The following is a 21,719-nucleotide window of genomic DNA, read 5'->3' as shown; positions in this document are numbered from 1 at the left end:
GTTTCTGTAAGTAAGGTAGGGTGAAAATTGTTTTTACACTATCAAAAAAAACAAGATAAGTAAAATGATAATGGAGCACTTATCTATACGTTTAGCACAGAATGTTTAAGAGAGAATGACACACATGGGAGTGTGACTCAGTATTCAGAACTACATGGTAAACATAATACATCTAAACAAGACTACAGCATAAAACACGTTCTTGGACATCCTAACGTTTTTACGTCTCATAAAACATAACTTGTGTGGCAATTACCCTTTTCTATTACCCTGCTTTGATCTTACTCTGCTACTTTCCACTGCTCCGTCAGCCTTTCTGACTTTCTAAAGTTTAACATAATATGATTGCAACACAATGGTTGCTTGCGCTTAAAAGCTTTTGGAGCAGTGGTTTGTCGATGTGTCTTTCTGTCTTCAGTCACCAAAGCAGTCACCACTGACCAGCAATATCCCCATCTAATCTTCGAGCAGGATTTTTTTTCTTGTGAGAAAAATTTTGGCAGTGTCTAGTCATGAGCAAAGTATGCTGTGAGCATTATGTTAGGTGGCGGTGGTTATGCAAAGTAGTGGGTGTCATTTTATTGGAGGTTGTCTGTCTTTTTATATCCTTTCAAAGGATGTATACATTTATGAAAAATGATAGTATGGCATATCTTGCCTACAAATGATTGCATTGTTCTGCACAGCCAATAAGTGCCATTTTTCTACCAAGTAAATAGCTGCCATCAGGTGCTGGCTGGTAGACTTTGGTGGGCAAGCTCACAGCACCGGCCCATAAGTAGCGGTCCATCCTTTAAGGGTGGTTTTCGGTACAATATATATTTATCAATATAAAAAGAGACTATTTTAGTGTTGCTTAATCCAGCGATACTTTATTAGTATAAATAATAAATCTTAAATAAAATAAATAAACAACAAAAAAACAGAACCTCACTCTATATTGCATTTATATGTTCCTTCTCCCAACAGCCCTTTTTTAGTTTTGTTTACATACCTGACTGATTATAATGGGATTTATTAAAATGCTAAAAGCCTGTGTGCTTTAAAAACCTGATGTTTTTGCCAGCAAAAGTGCTTGCTTTTGGTTCGCCCTATATACGAACAAGGTTATTAAATGTTTTAGGGTTAACCCAAGCCAAATAATATTAGGGGTGGTACTAGGAGGAGGAGCAGAGCACTAGGTGCCAATCTGACACCCTGGCCCAGAGCTGGATTAAGGCTTTGGGGGGTCCAGGGCACTTTAAACAGGGAGGGGGGGGGCATATGATGTAACATGGTTATCATTTTAGACAAATACACAGGCAGTCGGACCAAATCCTGACTAAGCAAGACAGTCACCCAAATTCGGGACTGTCCCACCTAACTCAGTGACAGTTGGCAGACTCTCCTTCTCTCTCCTACCTGTTCTTGTCACGGTCACCACTTGTGGCTGCTGGTGTCTTTAGCTCATTTGCTGCTTGTCTGGATCCTGAAATGTTGGAGACCCTATTTGGAAAAATAATGGGTTCATAAAATCTAGAAAACTCCAACCAGCCCCAACATTAAAATAATAATATTCACATTTGTTAAATGAATCTGTTTCCTTCAAAACAACCTTGACATTAAATTAATAGCAAACACATTTAATAAATAGACACATTTCCCTCCAATCAGCACTAACATTATATTAATTGTATGCCCATTTAATATATAAACCTATTTCCCTCCATCCAAACAGCCCCAGCAATAAACTAAATAGCATTTATTTTTAATAAACATAACCTTTCCCACAACTTCCCCGGCATAAAATAATTCATATTCACATCTAATAAATAGCCATCCTCACCAAACCCAGCCCCATATTCAAATAATAGCCCAAACTACCCCAGCATTAAATTAAAGGTCCCTTCACCTCACCTTAAATTAACAGGCCCCACTATTAAATAGCTCCACCATCACCCCCCCAAAAATAGAACCCATTAAATTATTAATTCTCACCATTAAATTGCCTACCTCTGACACTATATTAAGAGCGCCCTTCCTTCACACATTATATTAACATAATCCCCCCTCCACAAACACATTATGTTGACATGCTCCCTGCTCACACGCACACATATAATGACAACATGCCCCCCCTTCACACACACACACACACACACACACACACACACACACACACACACACACACACACACACACACACACACACACACACACAATGCTGCCATGCTCCTCCCCACTCACACACACACATAATGCTGCCATGCTCCTCCCCCCTCACACACACAATGCTGCCATGCCCCCATTCCTTTACACACACACACACACACACACACACACACACACACACACACACATAATGCTGACATGCCTCCCCCTTCACACAAACACGTATAATGCTGACACGATCCCCTACACACACACACATGTAATGCTAACATGCCCCCCCCTCACACACACATAATGCTGCCATGCTCCCCCTCTCACACACACACATAATGCTGCCATGCCCCCCCTAACACACACACAATGCTGCCATGCTCCCCCTCTCACACACACACAATGCTGCCATGCCCCCCTTCCTTCACACACACACATCATGCTGCCATGCCCCCCTCACACACACACACAATGCTGACATGCTCCCCCCCGCACACACATAATGCTGCCATGCCCCCTCACACACACAATGCTGCCATGCACCCCTTCCTTCACAGACACACACACACACACATACACACACACACACACAATGCTGACATGCTCCCCCCCTCGCACACATAATGCTGCCATGCCCCCCTCACACACACACACACACACACACAATGCTGCCATGCTCCCCCTCTCACACACACACACAATACTGCCATGCCCCCCTTCCTTCACACACACATAATGCTGCCATGCTCCCCCCCTCACACACACACTCTCACACACACACACACACACACACACACACACACACAATGCTGCCATGCTCCCCCTTTCACACACACACACACACACACAATGCTGCCATGCCCCCCCCCCCCCCCCCCACACACACACACACACACACAATGCTGCCATGCCCCCCTTCCTTCACACACACACAATGCTGACATGCTCCCCCCCCTCGCACACACATAATGCTGCCATGCCCCCCCTCACACACATACACACACAATGCTGCCATGCTCCCCCTCTCACACACACACACATTGCTGCCATGCCCCCCTTCCTTCACACACACACACACACACAGTGCTGACATGCTCCCCCCCTCGCACACACATAACGCTGCCATGCCCCCCCTCACACACACACACACACACAATTCTGCCATGCTCCCCCTCTCACACACACACACAATACTGCCATGCCCCCCTTCCTTCACACACACACACACACACACACACACATAATGCTGACATGCTCCCCCCCTCACACACACACAATACTGCCATGCCCCCCTCACAAACACACAATGCTGCCATGCCCCCCTTCCTTCACACACACACATAATGCTGACATGCCTCCCCCTTCACACAAACACATATAATGCTGACATGATCCCCTACACACACACACACATGTAATGCTTACATGCCACCCCGCTCACACACACATAATGCTGCCATGTTCCTCCACCCCTCACACACACACACACACACACACACACACAATGCTGCCATGCCCTCCCCCCACACACACAGTGCTGCCATGCACCCCCCCTCATACACACATAATGCTGCCATGCCCCCCTAGCACACACACTTAATGCTGCCATGCTCCCCCTCTTACACACACACAAACAATACTGCCATGTCCCCCACTCACACACACACAATGCTGCCATGCTCCACACCCCCTTGCACACACACACAATGCTGCCATGCCCCCCACTCACACATACACAATGCTGCCATGCTCCCCCCTCGCACACACACAATGCTGCCATACTCCCCCCCTCACACACACACAATGCTGCCATGCTCCCCCCCTCACACACGTAATGCTGTCATGCTACCCTTCACGTACTCATAATGATGCCATGCTCCTCCCCCCTCTCTCTCTCACACACACACACACACACACAATACTGCCATGCTTCCCCCCCTCACACACACACAAAATGGTGCCATGCCCCCCCCCCCTGACACACAATGCTGCCATGCTCCCCCCTCACACACACACACAATGCTGCCATGCACCCCCCTCACACACACAATGCTGACATGTCCCCCCCTCACACACACACACACACACACACACACACAATGCTGCCATGCCCCCCCCCTTCACACACACATAATGTTGCCATGCCCCACCTTCACACATATAATGCTGCCATGCCCCCCCTTCCAACACATACATATAATGCTGACATGCCCCCCCCCTACACACACACAAATACACACTCTCAAGCCACACATAGGGGAGGAAGGGGGGATGGATCTCCAGATCTGCGGCGGCCAATGATGTAAGGTGGCTAGGCTTGGAGGAGGGGCCAGACACCAAGCAATAGACGGTCTTTGCACCAGTCCAAAATAGACTTTGTTTGTCCGGCCCGAGGGGCATATGCTTCCCTGCCCCCTGGTCCAGCCTGCCCCTGGCTGCCATTTGTTTACATCACGAATGATCAATATTCTCCTACACAGTAGATGGCCAGCATTAGAGCAATGATAATATATATTTTTATGATCGCGTGTCCTCCTGCTAGAATTGGTAGCACATTTTATAAATAATGTCCCACTTTACTACCAATACCAATAATATATTACAGATATAATCCTCCATATCTTATTGTTGTTTATTGCAGAGAAATGCCCATCATTGCTAAACATATATTGTACAGAGATAAATTATTACTGCCAGTCCTAGATTGCATTTAAAACCACATATTGCACAGTAATACCCACCTTTGCAAAACATATATTGGACAGGAATACACCATGTTACAGATACCAAATACCATAAATTTTTGGGCACATATTGCAAACGTATAACCTAAACTTTCAGTTACAAAACAATAGTTATTACTCGCTTTCAATGCCATGTATGAATACATTTGCAACCTGCTGATACAACTGCTCAAAAAACACAAAGCGACACATACGAAATGCAGGACTTTATGCATATATTGTTATACATCAATCAGGATGGTTGAGCAATATGCTGTTGTCTGTGTCTCTGCTAAGAGTATCTGATGTAAACTTGATGCAATTATTATGCATTAAATGTAATTATGTTTTATTTTCTATTTCTAAGGGAGGAGGAGTTGCAGGACCACGGGTAAGTGGACAATTTTCAGCATTTCTTTTAAGAAAATAAAAAATGAAAGCTGTTGCTTAGCAATTCAGTCCAGGACTACAAATACTTTAGTTATCAATACTATATTAAAATATGTTCAAAATGAATAGAAAGGCAACTAAGCTTTCAGTGCAATCAATCCATGGTACTTGTACTTTTAGTGGCAAATGTATCATTTAAATCCTGCGTTAACCATTTCATGTGTAAGGTGGCATAGCTGTTATGCAGAATCCACACTCTTTGATAGATTAAATACTTTATTTTGTTAGTCACATTGCTTAAAAAAGATATTTTTCCAGATTGCATCAGTTGAAAACATGATCATTTATAATGTTTGATGATTTGGAGTATAGTGTAGAAAGCAAAGCAAGTATATTTTATCATCTGAGCAATATCCCTTCAATCATCCATACCTTGGTGGATTTGGTTATGAAACCAACGTGTGTAACCAAATGAAATGAATCCAGTCGCAAAGATTACTTATAGCCCAGTTACTGCAGTTACCGACCTCCCAAATCACTGTCTGTTTTTTTCATATACACTTAACAAATGAAATTACTTGTGTTTACATAAAAGAGGATTATCTTAATTGAGAAACATACTCATTTAGGGCTTTATTTAGAGTTTGGCGCATTTTTTGCACCGAATGTATGTGCAAAATATTTTCTCTTAGGTGTGAATTTTAAGCCAAGTGTACATCAGATTTACAAATGTGTACTTACACCCAACTACAGGTTGGAGCTGTCGCTTGAAAGTATAGTTATAAATGCAAAAGTTGCATATTCCATATAAGTTGTATTTAAACACAAATACCCTCACATCCATAGTTTGTCACTTTAAACAATGGAAATCTTCTTTCCTGCAGTAGTCCAAAAGGAAATGACAAATAAGACATCTGAATAGACACGGGCAACTTGACATAATATGTAAATATCCAATCAGAAGCGGCGGTTGGTGTTCATAATCAACATGTATTTTTACACCAGGTGTACGGTACCCGCAAAAGCCACGCCTCCTAAGAAGCGTATCTGAAGATATGTCCAAGTGTCATTAGGTTGCATCTGTAGAGGGTATGCTACACTTATGTGCATATGCCCACATTGTACTCAACTCACACATGCCTGTTGCCGTACGACTGTCCATGCTTAAGGGGCTGCAAGTCTAAGTTAAGCTGAACTCTAAATGCAGCCACCAAGAGTTATCTGCAAGAATCTATAATCTGAAGTGACCCCCTCCTTAGGTTGCGTGAGCAGCCTTTGAAAGTATGATTGTGTGGCTCCTCAGGATGCAAGCACAAGTAAAGCTCTATCATCTCTGCAATAATAACCACCGGGCTCCCATGGGAGGCCTAAACCTGGGTACTTAGGACCTGCCCCACTCCCATATAGACATTCCTGCAAACACACAGTGTGGAATTGTAGATTTTTATGCCCAAAAATGCGTCAGTACCTAATGAGGCCCTTATACAAATACATATAGCTGTTAATTAAATCATAACTTTTGCAAATTATTATTTTTTTTTATAAAAAAGTTTGATAAATTTATATATTCTGACACTTTTTAACAAAATAACTTTAAGAAATACTTTATTAATTTTTGATGATGTAAATGTTTTAATTCATGGTTTTTGTGCATCTCTAAGCGTGAATGAAACAGTTAGGGACAAAACATACGTATGTTAGAAAACAAACATTAAGGGGGGAATTCAATTGGCCACATTACTTGTGAATGTAACGCGGCCAACGGTAATTTTAGCATGGATTTCTGCTCGCGGCTCTCAGAGATAATAACGGTGCACGGGCCGCTTTACTTTCACAGGTAATGCGCCCAATTGAATTCCCCCCTAAGAATATACAATCAACAAATACATAACAAAAGTGCATTATACAAGTGATGTACATTATATGTTACTTATAAGAAATGACTGAAGTAAGAGTACCTTGGATATCACCTCTTTTTTATTATTATATTTATAGGGTGCACCTGGCCCCTCTGGACTTCTAGGAGAGTTAGGCCGTGGTGGTCCAATGGTAAGGTTTTTAACTATCTTATTGTATACATACTGTAGATAAAATATTTCATGAAGTCTTCTAACATATTTTCTTAAGTATTTTTAGCAGGGTAGAGCCCCAGGTACAGGGAAATTTGTGCTAACAAATGTAATACCATTTCACGAGAACAGCATTACTCATTCCAATTAATCAGGCGTCTGCATCTGATGTAACCAATACAATTAAAAGTTTGTGAACCCTATAGAATTTTTTGAATTTCTACAAGTGTATTCAGATCTTCTAAGTCATAACAATAGATAAAGAGAACCCAATAAATCAAATAACACACAAAAAGATATACTTTTTCATTGATTTATTGATCAAAATGATCCAACATAAATTTATTGTCAGGAAAAATATGTGAACCTCTGTTTTCAGTATCTGATGTGATCCCCTTGAGCAGAAATGACTTCACTCAAACATTTATGGTAATTGTAGATCAGTCCTGCAGATCAGCTTGTATGAAAATGTATGCTCCATTGCTACTTAGAGAATTGTTTCAATTCTTGCATGTTGAGGAGCTTTCTTGCAAGAACACCCCATTTCTGGTCCAACCACAAAATTTTGATTGGATTATGGTTTGGGCTTTGACTTCAAAGCACAACATTTCATCTGCTTCAACTGTTTTTGTGTTGACTGACTTGTGTAGTTAGGGTCATTGTCTTGCTGCATAATAACCCTTCTGTTGAGCTTCAGTTCATAGACAGTTACCCTGACATTCTGTTGTAGAATTTGCTGAAACAATTCAGAATTCATAGATTTAACAATAAAGGCAAGACATCCTGGTCTTTTGGCAGCAATACAGCCTCAAACCATGATTCCGCCACCACTGTGTTTCATGGTTGGTATGAGATTCTACTGTTGGAATGCAGTGTTTGGTTTTCTCCATAACATAAAATTTCTTATTTAAGCCAAAAAGTTTTGTTTTAGACTTATCCACAGAATATTCTTCAAGTATTCTTCTTGCTCATCCAGGTGGTGTTTGGCAAACTATAAACATGCAGTAATGTTTTTCTTGGAGAGTAGTGGCTTCTTTCTTGCTATCTTCTCATGTGCGCCATTCTTGTCCTGTGTTTGCCTGATGGTAGACTCATGATCACTAACATTAGCCAGTGCAACAGAGACTGGTAGATACTTTAACGCAGGGCAGCATGTTGGCTAAGTGGTTAGCACTTCTGCCTCTCAGCACTGGGGTCATGAGTTCAATTCCCGACCATGACCTTATCTGTGTGGAGTTTGCGTGGGTTTCCTCCGGGTGCTCCGGTTTCCTCCCACACTCCAAAAAACATACTGTTAGGTTAATTGGCTGCTAACAAAAATGGACCCTAGTCTGTGTGTGTGTGTGTGTGTGTGTTAGGGAATTTAGACTGTAAGCCCCAATGGGGCAGGGTCTGATGTGAGTGAGTTCTCTGTACAGCGCTGCGGAATTAGTGGCGCTATATAAATAAATGGTAATAATAATAATAATAATAATAACTCTACAGTGGGGTTATTATATGCCTTATTTTTTAGGTCATTTTTGTTGGGTGACCACTCCTGGAGAGAGTAACAATTATGTCGAATTTTTGTAACTTGTACACTATATGCCTGACCGTGGGTTGGTGTAGCCCGAAGTCTTTAGAAATCTTTTTGTATTCTTTTCCAGCCTGATCAACATCAACAAATCTTTTTCTGAGGTCCACAGAAATCTCCGTTGATTGAGGCATGGCATGCCTTTCTTTAAATAGAGCAGGGTCACCCAAACTCACAACTGATTGTTAGCCAATTGAGTGACAATCCTGACTCCTTATCTCCTTAACTGAGCTGGTAATCCTAGGGGTTCACAATGCTTTTCCCAACAAATGTAATGTTGCATCCATTTTAGTAATTAGTGATTGAAAAAGTATGTTTTTTTTTGTATGTTATAGATAAATAGAACCTAGTAAATCAATGTTTATGAATCAGATTAATACATTAAAAGTCTCATGTTTGCAGAAATTCAAAAAATTCTAAAGGGTTTACAAACTTTCTAGCCCAACGTTATGCACTATTTTCACAATTTTGTAAACAAATTAAATGAACTGTTAAAGAGATGTCTGCTACCCTCTCCTGGGTACTGCCAACATGACCATCTTACTCAGACAGGCAGTATATTGTCCACTGACAATTCAATGCCGGTGGGAGGTTGTAGGAACAAATGAAGCAGTGGAGACTCGGTGCAAGACCTCAGGTAAGCAATCTTTTAGGACTGGGTTTTACTTAGGAAATGCCACCTAAAGTGAATTGTCTGTTTTGAGTGAAATTATCCCGTAATTCTTTGCTGGGCTTAAGTTGGCTACACACAGAACAATTATGTTGGCCAAATGAATTATTTTATACCGAATTGACAAGATGTTGCTCTGTGTGGGCCAAAAACAATCAGCTATTGTGATCAAAATCCAACTTTGTTCATTGCTGAAAAATCCTGTTGGCTGATGTGTATGAACTGCCTGTTTTCAGTTTGAATACAGAGGGGTAAAGTGATTGGGACTAGCACATAGTCACATAAAACATGGGCACATAAAGTGAAATGCAAGAAAATATAAATAAAAAGAGCATTTATAATACCACCATAAAGCTGAATAACACATGAACATTACACTTGCAACTTATTCTATTTATTTTTTTAATTATGAAAAGTTTTACATGTTTTCACATACATTATATATATATATATATATATATATATATATATATATATATATCTCATCATCATCAGTTATTTATATAGCGCTACTAATTCCGCAGCGCTGTACAGAGAACTCATTCACATCAGTCCCTGCCCCAGTGGAGCTTACAGTCTAAGTTCTATATATATATATATACATACACACACACTATTTCATGTTGCCTACCGTTCCCCTGTACTGCACTTATATCTGTATGTGTCACTTAAATAGGGGAGTATTCCAGAGTGGTTCAGCTCCAAATAGTCATGAGAGTAATTATTAGAAGATAGAACTGATGTACTAGTTAATGAAGCGGCCTGCCTAGGCTATATAATCTATTGACACACAAGCACAGGCTGAATGCCCACAATGGTTGTTTTCAATGCAGCATTGAGCTATTGATTAAAAAGCTCAATAAACATTGATAAGTACATCAGTTTTGTCTAGCAAGACAGACTACTCTTGCAGGGGAAGATGTCAGTTTATAGCTTGCCCAAAAGGTGCTTGGAGGAACATTGGCATTCACAGCATTCAGATTGACTACTGCTCTCAATGTTGGACAGGATTTGCTCTGCAAATGTTGCATCAACATCCAGAAATATAATTCTGAAACTCATTGTAATTCACTCACAATTAGTGGTAACTCATTCACAATTAGAGGTTACTTGTAGCCAATATTCTAATTGTTCCTCATTGAAAGTCATTTTGGACTTTCCAGAATGACATTTCCAGGATTTGACAGATTTGAGCTGTAAATTACATGTGCATTTTTCAAACAGTAGGTGTAGCACAATTATAAACATAAATATATATCTTTTTTTATGTAGGGTGACGTTGGTGGAAGAGGTGTGCCAGGACCTCCAGGACCACCAGGTCCTAGAGTAAGTATACATGTATTAAACGTTAATGGGATGCTTGTGGTTTTCAGAGATAATGAAGTGTCATTGAAGTTTTCCCACAAAGCTTCAGAATACATATTGGTCATCAGTGAACAGATAATGTAATTTTGCTAAAATTATGTCTGCTCCCCAAATGTGCTGCTTCCTCAAAGGCCTACAATACCTACCACATATCTATAATTGCCCAGGTCTCACATAAGCAGCACCAAGGTATTTGAAGTTTCTATAACGTGCTTGTCATTTATTGCCTTTCGCTGTTTCATGAAGCCAGATTAGGATTTGTTGTAATAAACAAATATTTTTCATGTCAATAGTAATAGACTTTCACTATTACCATCACCATTAACTTGGGCAAATGTGGCAAATATGGGATGTATGGTATGTTGCCCTACTGCAACTTCCATTGAAGTATTGATAAATTTTAGCCATATGCTGAAATCTCATGATAACCAGTTGTATTAATGGAGTCCAAGAATGGGCCAATTCTATTGTTCAATCTGAGTGCTAAAATATAGGCTGTATTTCAGATTTGGCCACACACAATGCATCTGGCGCTCCATACAAGTGATTGGGGGATCATTAATGTGGTCAGCAGATGACTGACAGATAATGGTCATCTACTAACCAGATTTTCAGATATGCTCATAACTTATCTAATCGCTTGTTATTGGAGTTTTCTTTTTGCCATCATGCTAATTTTTGGCCCGTATATGAGATACTATCTGACTGATGATGTGCTGTTAGTGTTAATGAAAGTGCTGTTGGTGTAGTCAGCTTAAGAATGAGATCTGCAAGCTTTGTAGTGCCCACTATGCTTAGAGTGCACAATCATAGCAAAATAATATATAGCAAAATGTTCCCTTTTATACAGTTTATTATTTTTGATTTGTCAAGATGCTAAATATATTCTGCAGAATTACATTGACATTATCATTGAGCTACATTCTTTCTAAAAGATGTGTGGTATCGGCTAAACTACGATAACCAGGTAAAGCAAACTCCAATCATAAGGCAAACGTTTTTCAGAACTTAAATAATGTGTCTGTACATGAGATATTGTGGGTATTTTATTTTCTTCAGATTTTCAATTACAATTGATTTTCTTTGTGTTTTGTGATGTGTTTCTGACTGAATACAGAAAACGTCTATTTTTGTTTTCAACAGGGGACAGTCGCTCTGCCTGAAGGCGATCCCCTGGTGAGTTATGTGTGAAAAGCATTAACGGTTGTAGCAATGTTCTGTTTTCTTTTAATATGTTATTTATCAAGACTGTTACTATATTTTCAGTGCCCTAATTCATGCCCACCAGGCCGTCCGGGATATCCAGGGCTGGCTGGAATGAAGGTAAAATCATGTTTGCATTCAGAAATAGTTTGTAGCCATTTTAATGTTAAGTAAAACTTAATTGCAGCTGTTGAAAAAGAATGCACATTGCAAGAGTGAATATGTATTTGTAGTTATTTAGAATCTATAATTATAATAACAAAAATAAATCAATGATCAGAGAGGGTGACTTAACGGGATAGGGCATAGTGAAGGCTAGAGGGACCAAGCAAGATGTCCTAGGGGTAAATAAAATTAAACAGAGGACTAGACAGGAAGGAAGGTAGATTACATCAACATTTGGAAAAGTGAGCAGGAAGAAGCATGCAGAGGGTTGAAAGTATAATGGGACACTTTCGGCTGCCAGCTGTCAGTATATTGGATGAATTGCTGATAGAGTAGTGTTGGTTGTCTAAACTGGTTGCAGCAGCAACTAATGTTAAAAATGCACGGAACAATAATATTGATAAGTTTGTGGAACAGCTACCTTGGTGGAGAGTGAAAGAGAAGGCTGGTGCAGGAGAGCAGCCATTGTGGTTAGTAAGAAGGTAGAAAACATTTCAGATTCTCCCTGCCACTGCATCAGTAGGTGAGAAAATAATAATACATGGCTTTCAATTACATGACTTGATTCTATAAACAGATTTATATAAGCAGGTTATATCAGAATCATGTAAAAATATTGAGCTGCAAAAATGGAAATAATTACTGGAAAATGGGGATAGATTAAAATAAATAAATGTTGTTATTATCTTTAAAGCAGAACAGAAACAAAAAATATGTGGGTTATTTAAAAGCTTGTTCTACTGGAAACTTGTGCATTTATTTAATTCTCAACACTCTAGTTTAATGTTTTCTAATTTTAACAATTATATTTGTGTTATTTTTAGTTACTGAGAAAATACACACACATGTTGTTATTTAGTAATGGGGTATATATATATATATATATATATATATATATATATATATATATATATATATAATATATCATATAATACATACACTATGTATTAGATGAATTGTATATATTCTGTGTATCTATCTATGTCTCTGTCTATCTATCTATCTGTTAGTATGTACATGCATATACACATATACACAATGGTCGAAGTTGAGATGTAAAGGTGGCGGTATGAAAAATGTAATGGGATTGTAGGTGAATGGAAGTTGATAGTTTTACAATGATGGCAGTAGTAGGAGTGGCGGTATGGCATACCACTGTATACACCCCACTTCAACCACGATATATTTATATATATATATATATATATATATATATATATATATATATATTTATATATAAATATATATAGATAGATAGATAGATATATAGCAATTCATCTAATACATACACACATTGGCCACTTTATTAGGTACACTTGTACATATGTGCCAGGCAGGGTGGTTGCTGACCATTTGCATCCCTTTATGGCTACAGTCTACAGTTCTTCTAATGGTTACTTTCAGCAGGATAACACGCCATGTCACAAAGCACCACTTATCTCAAGCTGGGTCCTTGAACATGACAATGAGTTGGGTTCTACCCAGGACTAAAAGTTGTACCAAATAAAGTGGCACTGAGTTATGTAACTTTTGTTTTCAGGACTTCATATAATAATGTACTCTAGTCCACCAGGACAGAGAGACAGATACATTTTTCTTTTACTGTGCATGGCATTTTTTTTCATCAACTTCAAATCTATGTTTTATGTGTATAATGTTCTTGATCTCAGGGTCACAAAGGCGTTAAAGGAGAAGCAGGTGAACCTGGGAAACAAGGCCATAAGGTAATAATAAATATATTGAATTTTTAAGAGGCTGAGCTGCAGAAAATGTGTCAATAGTTTAAACATCCAACAAGTAATAAAGGACTATCAAACCTAGAATTCAGATACACCCAGTATGAAAACGCACCTTGCAATGTTAAATAGAGTAAACATAGACTTCAGCTGCAAATAGGCTCATCACAAGTTTCTGGGAAGGCCCATTCTGTATATGGCCTCTTTGGGCTCTCAAAGGATCATTTACAAACATGCGAAAGTGCGGACCTGCAGTGCCTATGCCACTTTGTGATGTCATGCACTTATCTTTTGTGCCAGCTTTTGTGTGTAAAGGTGGTGGCATCTCTAAAGGATGCAAAAGTTTGAAACTTCTAATAGAAGAAGTTCGGTGGATTGGAGAGGTCTTAGGTAATTAGCACCTCCACTTGAGTCACAATGAGATTTCATTGTGCAGGACAAATTATTTATGGCGATATTGTCTGGTTATCTCTTGTCCGCATTTCTTTTTGTAAAGGACTGACATTGTTATAGGCGCTCAGGAGGTGCCATAATCAGGTGTTACCCTATACGTTAAATGGGACAAAGATGGGGTGGTAGTAGAGTAGGCAGGAATGGAAGGGACATTTTTACAGTTTTCACCTTGCACTTTTTCAGCCGGATCTGCAATCCTGCAGAGATATTTAATGAGGCAATTTATGAACAGTGGTTTGTCGGTTTGCACCTATGTATGCATTAGCTGAGTTGAATTTCCAGTGCCCTGTGTAAAAAAATAACACATTCCATTAAAAAGGTTAGTAACTTACATCCCCCACTCCTAAACCAGACACTAGATAAAAAAGCCTTGGTTGTCAAAATAACATGATGAGCATGGGCTCTCCCTTCTGTAGTGGTATCTAACCCCAGGTTGGTCAGTACAGGGCTGGTTCCTTAATGAGGAAAAAACTGAATGTTCCCCAGAGACTACCAGCTCCATGGTAAAAAGCTCTGAGGCTCTTCCTGACCTCCCTGGTCTGTGAGATCTAGGGTATTTGATAAGATTGGAACCCCTTGAGTAGCAGGTCCCAGTAGAGTGGACAGGGGTCCCTAAGACCCATGAATAATATGCCAGAACAGTATAATAAACATACACACACAATTTGATAATAAAGTTTAATTGATTACACATCTTCAGAAGACTGCTTCACCACTTTATAACTATAAAGTAAAATCTAATTCTCTTGAATCATTGTAATCCAGCTGGGGAATAAATCATATTCTTATTTTCTTCTCTCTTGATGTATCATAGTCCAAATCTAACAACAAAGCAAAAATAAACACTAATTTATAATAATCTTTAGTGCTAGCGTCCGATAAATGAACAAAGCCTGGTGTCCCTGGGACCCCTCTTCATTGACAGCCAATTACAAGGATTTTCCCACACTTGCAATGGCTGACTCACATTTACCCATGCTTGTAATTCAGCTGAATTGCAGCAAACAGAATTTCTGCCACCCTACTTACAACATCTTCAGCCTCTATACAGGCACATATAGGAAATCAAGTATACAGTTTTTCAAAAACCTTTACTGATGTTTAGAAGGATTACACTAAATCCAACTGCACCCAATTGGCTTAAATTTGTATATTTTGGTGTACCGTATAAATTGAAAACTATAAATTATCTACAGAATTCCCAAAAGCAGTTTCTTTTTTGGCATTTAATTTTTTTTTATTTTTCATTAGTTCATTACTATTCATGAAGGAAGGAATGTTACTTGGTAATGGGCTTTACCATCATCTGAAAACAATCCATACAATTAATATATAAAGAAATAGTTTACTGTACTAAAAAGTTAAAGTTAAAAGGGATAATAATTGCCTTAAAATAGATCCTTCCAATTATTAATATATGTTGTGGTGAGATTCCTTGATATGCATAGGCAATAAAAAAATATATTTAACATTAAACATTGCACGGTTCATTCAATAGCATTAATTTTATCCATGTCTACATTTCATATTAATAATCTTACATAATGTGGTGTAATGTTTTTTATGATTAACCCTTAAATAATGTCAACTTTCATAATACTTACAATTTTTAATTACTTAGTAATATTGCTAAAAGACACATATCCATCAAGTTCAGCCTTTTATAAGTTATGTTAAATTAACCTCACTCCTAAAACTGTTATTCTCAGTGTTAAAATGGGATTGTTTTTAGTTCTGCTCCCTCATGGTATCTAAAGGAAGAAACACCTGGCGATTATGTCTGTGTATATGACAAAAATAACTGGTCTGTTGCACCTATTTTTAGTTTTGCTTTTCAGTATTTTGGAATTTTCTACAAAATGTGTTTTTGGGTAAGAAATCCCATATATATATAGATTAAACGTTTTTTTAAAACATTGTAGAATAGCAGGGGATAGACAACTCTCCTGACGAACATCATTCTACCATGACAAACTCCAATGTTGGATTGTGAACATCATTTTATTATATCAACTCCATAATGTTTAGACTGCAAATATGTAACAAGGAACTTTTACTTTTATTAATTTATGTATCACAATTAAAATAAATAAATGGAGGAGCTCATGATATTATTAAATGTTTTTTACTGCCTCACAACTCTATTCGTTATAATATGTTATTAACATTTTAATTTAATAAATCATATAAAGCTGAATTGACCAAAGTGGATAAAGGATATTGGTAAAAATATACATTGTTTTATATTTAAATGGATTTGATAAGTTTAATTATTATAAATGCTATATAAAAAAGTATTAGATTTCTACATGTAATTGTTTACCATCACTCCCATGTGAGAAATGTAAATAGGAAGTAAAATATACTATATTCATATTGTACAGAACTTTAACATTGAACATTTAAACTAATTGTATTTTGAAAATATATTTAAAATATTAAATTTCAGATATATACAGTACGTACGACCAACACTGTATTATTTGCCATTCATTTTATTGTGAAGTTTCAGGCTAATTTTTCTATATCCTCTTATTCTAGGGAGAAGAAGGTGAACAAGGAGCGATTGGTGATATTGGCGCCCAAGGCCCTCCAGTAAAGTGCTTTTATTTTTGAAAAATATTGACACAATACATTTACATATAAAATAAGACGTATTTAGCATTTAACAATGTCGTGTTAATTATGTTGTTGCAATCAGTGAGTATAGCAATCTGTAGGTAGCCGTGTGCAAATAGAATATTTTGTAGGCAATGTTTAATATATTGTCTTAAACTTGTGTACTATATAGAACCTCAGGAAACTCATAGCTCATCTTGTTCCTTTTTCATATATATTTTTTTGCAAATACTTTGAAAAGTATTCTTTTACGAGTATATAAAGATCTGCAGAGCATTTCCTGGTACCTGGAATTTGCTAGATATATTATAATTTAGATTTATACCACTGCGTATAATCAAAAACTGAATTTATTTTGACCCCTTACTGCATTAACATATGCAGTTTTAACAGTAGTAGTAACTCCACACCTGGGGGTAAATGTATTAAACTGTAGATTTGTTAAATTGATTTTCTGCAATTTTGACGGCCATTTTTTTAAACAGTAGTTTAATCAAAGGCAAAACTCACCAGATTTTGCCTCTAATAAAATTGCAATTTTTAATATGGCATTAAAAATCTCAGAAAATCTGTGATTTGATGAATCCGCAGTTTAATATATTTACCCCCTGTACTTCAAGTAAATATTGCTATGTACATTGAATGTGACATTACCGACTGGATTAGTGTTTTGATAGCTAAATAACTAGTCTATTCAGCATGTATTAGGTGTATTAGCCATTGTACAATTGGTATCAGGAAACCCATAGTAACCAATCAGTTATAAGCTTTTAGCAGAGTAGTGTAGTTAGGTTAAATAAAGTTAATACATAGCAGCTATAGGTTACAGCATGTGTTCTGCTTGCATTATTTTATTAAATGAGCCCTGTTGTATATGTTTGGGCAATATTGCCGGTATTTTACAAAGTTTGGACAATATTATTAATAGAGCAGGAGCATAATTAGCGCTATTTTTTTCCTAGAAAACGTGGCAGCCATATGTACGCTACATGTGCTTCTAGAGAAAGTAACTTAAATTTCACCTAAATGTAAATTTATTACATAATACTGATTTATTTACGTAAACTCCAGTCACCTTAGTAAAGTGTAAGTTTACTGTAGTGTTTACTATATTAACGTTTACCTTTAGACTGTAAATCAGTGCGCATGTATGTCTTGGCCTCTGCAATATCACCATTACTATGTTGGAGTATGACATTCCATGGCTCATAGGTCAGGAGTGCAACTTGCCTGAAGTTACTCACTTATTATACATACATTAGTTTTATTAGAATATGCTTTATTTAGGAGAGAATTATAAATAGTCATAGTGTCTGAAAAATTATTTTCATGCAACCGTGGTTTCACAAACTAGGTTTACAACAGCCATTTATTTATTTAAGTCGAATGTTACCCCTATTGTGTATGTCTATTTACATGTTTGAATAGGCTTACAGGTTGTTATAACTATATATTTACATTTCTTTTAGGGACCACAAGGTTTAAGAGGGATTACTGGTGTAATGGGAGCAAAAGGTGGCAAGGTGAGTGCTTATAATAAAATGTTTTAGGAACACAATAAAGTTATATCCTGGATGACTTTAATTTAAGGATAAACGGATCCTGATACTGTTAATGTAAGAATGACACTAAATCATGCAAAATACTTAATTATAATGAATTTACAAATAAATTAAACATATATTTATTTTTAAATAAACTCTCCAACTAGTATGGTATAAAGTGTGGTCTCATATCTAGGAATAAGGTTAGATCCAGATGGACAGGACGCAGCAGCAATCTAATCAGCTGTGTTAATAACCTACTCATTTGGTGGAGAGGTCGGTTGGCTAAAATGATTTGGTTGCATTTGGTTGCTTTCCTTTGATCAGAGTCTAACAGTCATGGCGAGTACTAAGTATATTTGAAAACGTTCTAGTGGAAATCTGCATAGCCTTTGTCCTCTTGCCACCTCCCTAGATGCGGTGATACTTGGTATTCCGCTTTTTAGTGGGATGTCTTTTGCTTGATTTTGGTGCATGGAAGTGCAATAACAATTACAATTATGAATTATTATATAAAATACATAATCGATGATCACATAGGCATGCTTTGGTGGGAAAATAGAAAAGGTGACATTGGAGTTATTTAAGGGGTAGTATGACAGTAAAAGTAAGTAGTACTTGGAAAGGAGGATTTTACCTTTGAAGGTATGCATTTCAGTCAAGGATGAAAAATCTCCAAAACGTTCCATGAAGCGTGTGCTGAAAGGGCTGGAACCATTTGGAATAGGGGTATCCTCCTGAACCTGTACTGTACATCTGCATCCAAAAAATGTATTTATAATAAGAAAATATTTTTAATAAATTATTTTCCATCCACAAATTTGAAAATGAGGAGCGACATCGCTATGAATGGCTCACACTTGCATCATTCACTGATTTTAATTGACAATGTTGACCTCATCCTTTTGAAGATTGCTTTTTACTGATCACAATGATTTGTATGACCTGCTGAAATGAGAATCATCGTGTAGAATAATATCCTATAGGACATCTATTTCAGGATGATTGTGTTGAGCTGACAACCAAAATCCTTTTCATGAACAAGCAAGCAATTGTAATTTCAGTCTTATGTTTAGTAAAGATATCAATTTATAAGTAGCACATGATGAAGTTATATGTTGTCTACACATGTATTGAATTTTGTTATTGTTGCTTTTGTCCACTTATTAGGGTGCGCGTGGAACAGATGGAGTGCCTGGTCCTCAAGGTGTGGCTGGTGCATCTGTAAGTGTTATTATTAGAGAAGAACTAATAAAGTTAGTACTTTATAGGCCATGTAAATGCTGCATATTGTATCTCACTGTGAACATAGTCTATTATTACTGTTACTGTCATTTATTAGGGTACCTAGAAAATCCAATTCACATAAAACTTGCTGATTTTAGCCCCATAATGCACTAAAGATATATATTTTATATTGGGGCCTGTCACCAATACATTGCACATTAAACAAAAATGTACAGTATATAAATATACACTGCACACATTTTTTTTATATTTCCCTCTTTAAATTATACAGATGCAATTATTTAGTAGTGTAGGGGGCTATTTTACATCTATTGGGAAACTTCCCTTAATTGTTGGTACTATAGATTTTCCTTCCTTACAACCTTTGGTTTAAATTAGACATGTTCACTGACCCCCGTGTTCTGGTTTTGGTTTTTGTTTTGGATCTGGATTAACTTTGTGTTTTGGTTTTGGCAAAGCTGCCCTTATGTGTTTTGGATCCCGATTTGTTTTCTAAAATCCCTATTTTGTTTTGCTAAAATCACATATTTTTGCTCCCCGGCCTTACATTATTATTAACCTCAATAACACTAATTTCAAGTAATTTGCAGTCAATTTTGACCACCTCACAGGTCACAATATTATTTTCATACACTCTCAAACAAAGACTGCAGCGACCTGGCTGGATGCTAAGCGACAGAGCAATGACTCAAACACACGGCAGTTCATAGCACATCTAGGAAACATTGCCACACAGCAGTGGCAGAAAAGAAAAGTGGTGCAAGATGGAATTGTCCTTAGATCATGAAATCAGATATATTTGATCACTCCACTTGTTCCTTGGATAACTGTGGTAATTCTACAGCTAATACATGGCGACGAGTGCTGACCCCCCAGGATGCGTGCTTTTATCAGATCAAGACCAATCCAGGGTGCCAGACAATGCACTAAAAAGAGCCATTGTTATTTACAGCAAACAGCAATTTCATCACTGAGCTTCGAATCAGCCCTAATTCCCCAAAAATTATAATATAGTTAGGTACCTTTGACGTAAAAGTGCAGATTACAAACACTTTGTGCAATACTGATGAAACAGCAGCAAAGTGAAAGGTAATACATATACACGTCTATTTAGGCATCCATGCTTACATTACTTCTGCAAGCAACGTTGTTCTTTGTTAATAAAACTGTTGTCTTTATACCGTTTAAAAAAATTAAAAATAATCCTCCACCATTCTTTGGATGTTGATAGTTACAGGTCTTTTTTTCTTGACCATGGTGAAAGATGTTTTTTTACATTTTTGCTTCCCTGACTTAAAAACACTATGCACTTTAGCATAGGCTTTAGCAGATGACGTAGAGGGATTACTATCATCATGACTGGTGCCAGCAGCTGCTTGGTGCTCTTGGTCTTCTGTGTGCTGCTGTGATTTCATTTTGATAACGCAGCACAATGTGACTGCAGATTTAGACCAAGACTGCCAGCCCTATTATTTCTATTTCAGCACTGACAATTAGCAATGGAGCAATGGAGTTCTCCTCTTTGTGTGTTACCTATATAACACAGTACAATGTGACTGCAGATTTAGAAGACCAAGCATGCCAGATCCCTTAATTCTATTTCAGCAATGACAATTAGCAATGGAGCTCTCCTGAATGTCACTGTAGACTTTGAAGAACACTGCTACCCCTCCTCTTTCTTTTCTACTTATGACGATGCCCAACTGCTCTAGAGACTGTCAAGAACTGTGCTACCCCTTCTTTGTCCCTCTGTGAAATGGCGCTGGATCGCCGTGGAGGGCGATACTTATAGAATCCAAAACTCGTGAGATCCGACGAT

General features: G+C 37.8%; 1 protein-coding gene across 2 annotated transcripts in view; it reads left to right on the top strand.

Moving 5' to 3' along the window:
- COL9A1 (collagen type IX alpha 1 chain) overlaps positions 1–21,719 on the top strand; it is a 236,842-nt gene that overhangs the window by 170,728 nt on the left and 44,395 nt on the right. For both annotated transcript variants that reach the window (XM_075202592.1, XM_075202593.1), the window contains 9 exons: positions 5,233–5,256; positions 7,251–7,304; positions 10,840–10,893; positions 12,076–12,108; positions 12,199–12,255; positions 13,971–14,024; positions 17,031–17,084; positions 18,578–18,631; positions 19,823–19,876. In XM_075202592.1, the coding sequence (XP_075058693.1) occupies positions 5,233–5,256; positions 7,251–7,304; positions 10,840–10,893; positions 12,076–12,108; positions 12,199–12,255; positions 13,971–14,024; positions 17,031–17,084; positions 18,578–18,631; positions 19,823–19,876 (438 nt within the window). The remainder of the gene's footprint in view (positions 1–5,232; positions 5,257–7,250; positions 7,305–10,839; positions 10,894–12,075; positions 12,109–12,198; positions 12,256–13,970; positions 14,025–17,030; positions 17,085–18,577; positions 18,632–19,822; positions 19,877–21,719) is intronic.

Source organism: Mixophyes fleayi, chromosome 3 (assembly GCF_038048845.1).
Source record: "Mixophyes fleayi isolate aMixFle1 chromosome 3, aMixFle1.hap1, whole genome shotgun sequence".
NCBI classification, from domain to species: domain Eukaryota; kingdom Metazoa; phylum Chordata; class Amphibia; order Anura; family Limnodynastidae; genus Mixophyes; species Mixophyes fleayi.
This window is presented reverse-complemented; position numbering and strand designations above follow the sequence as displayed.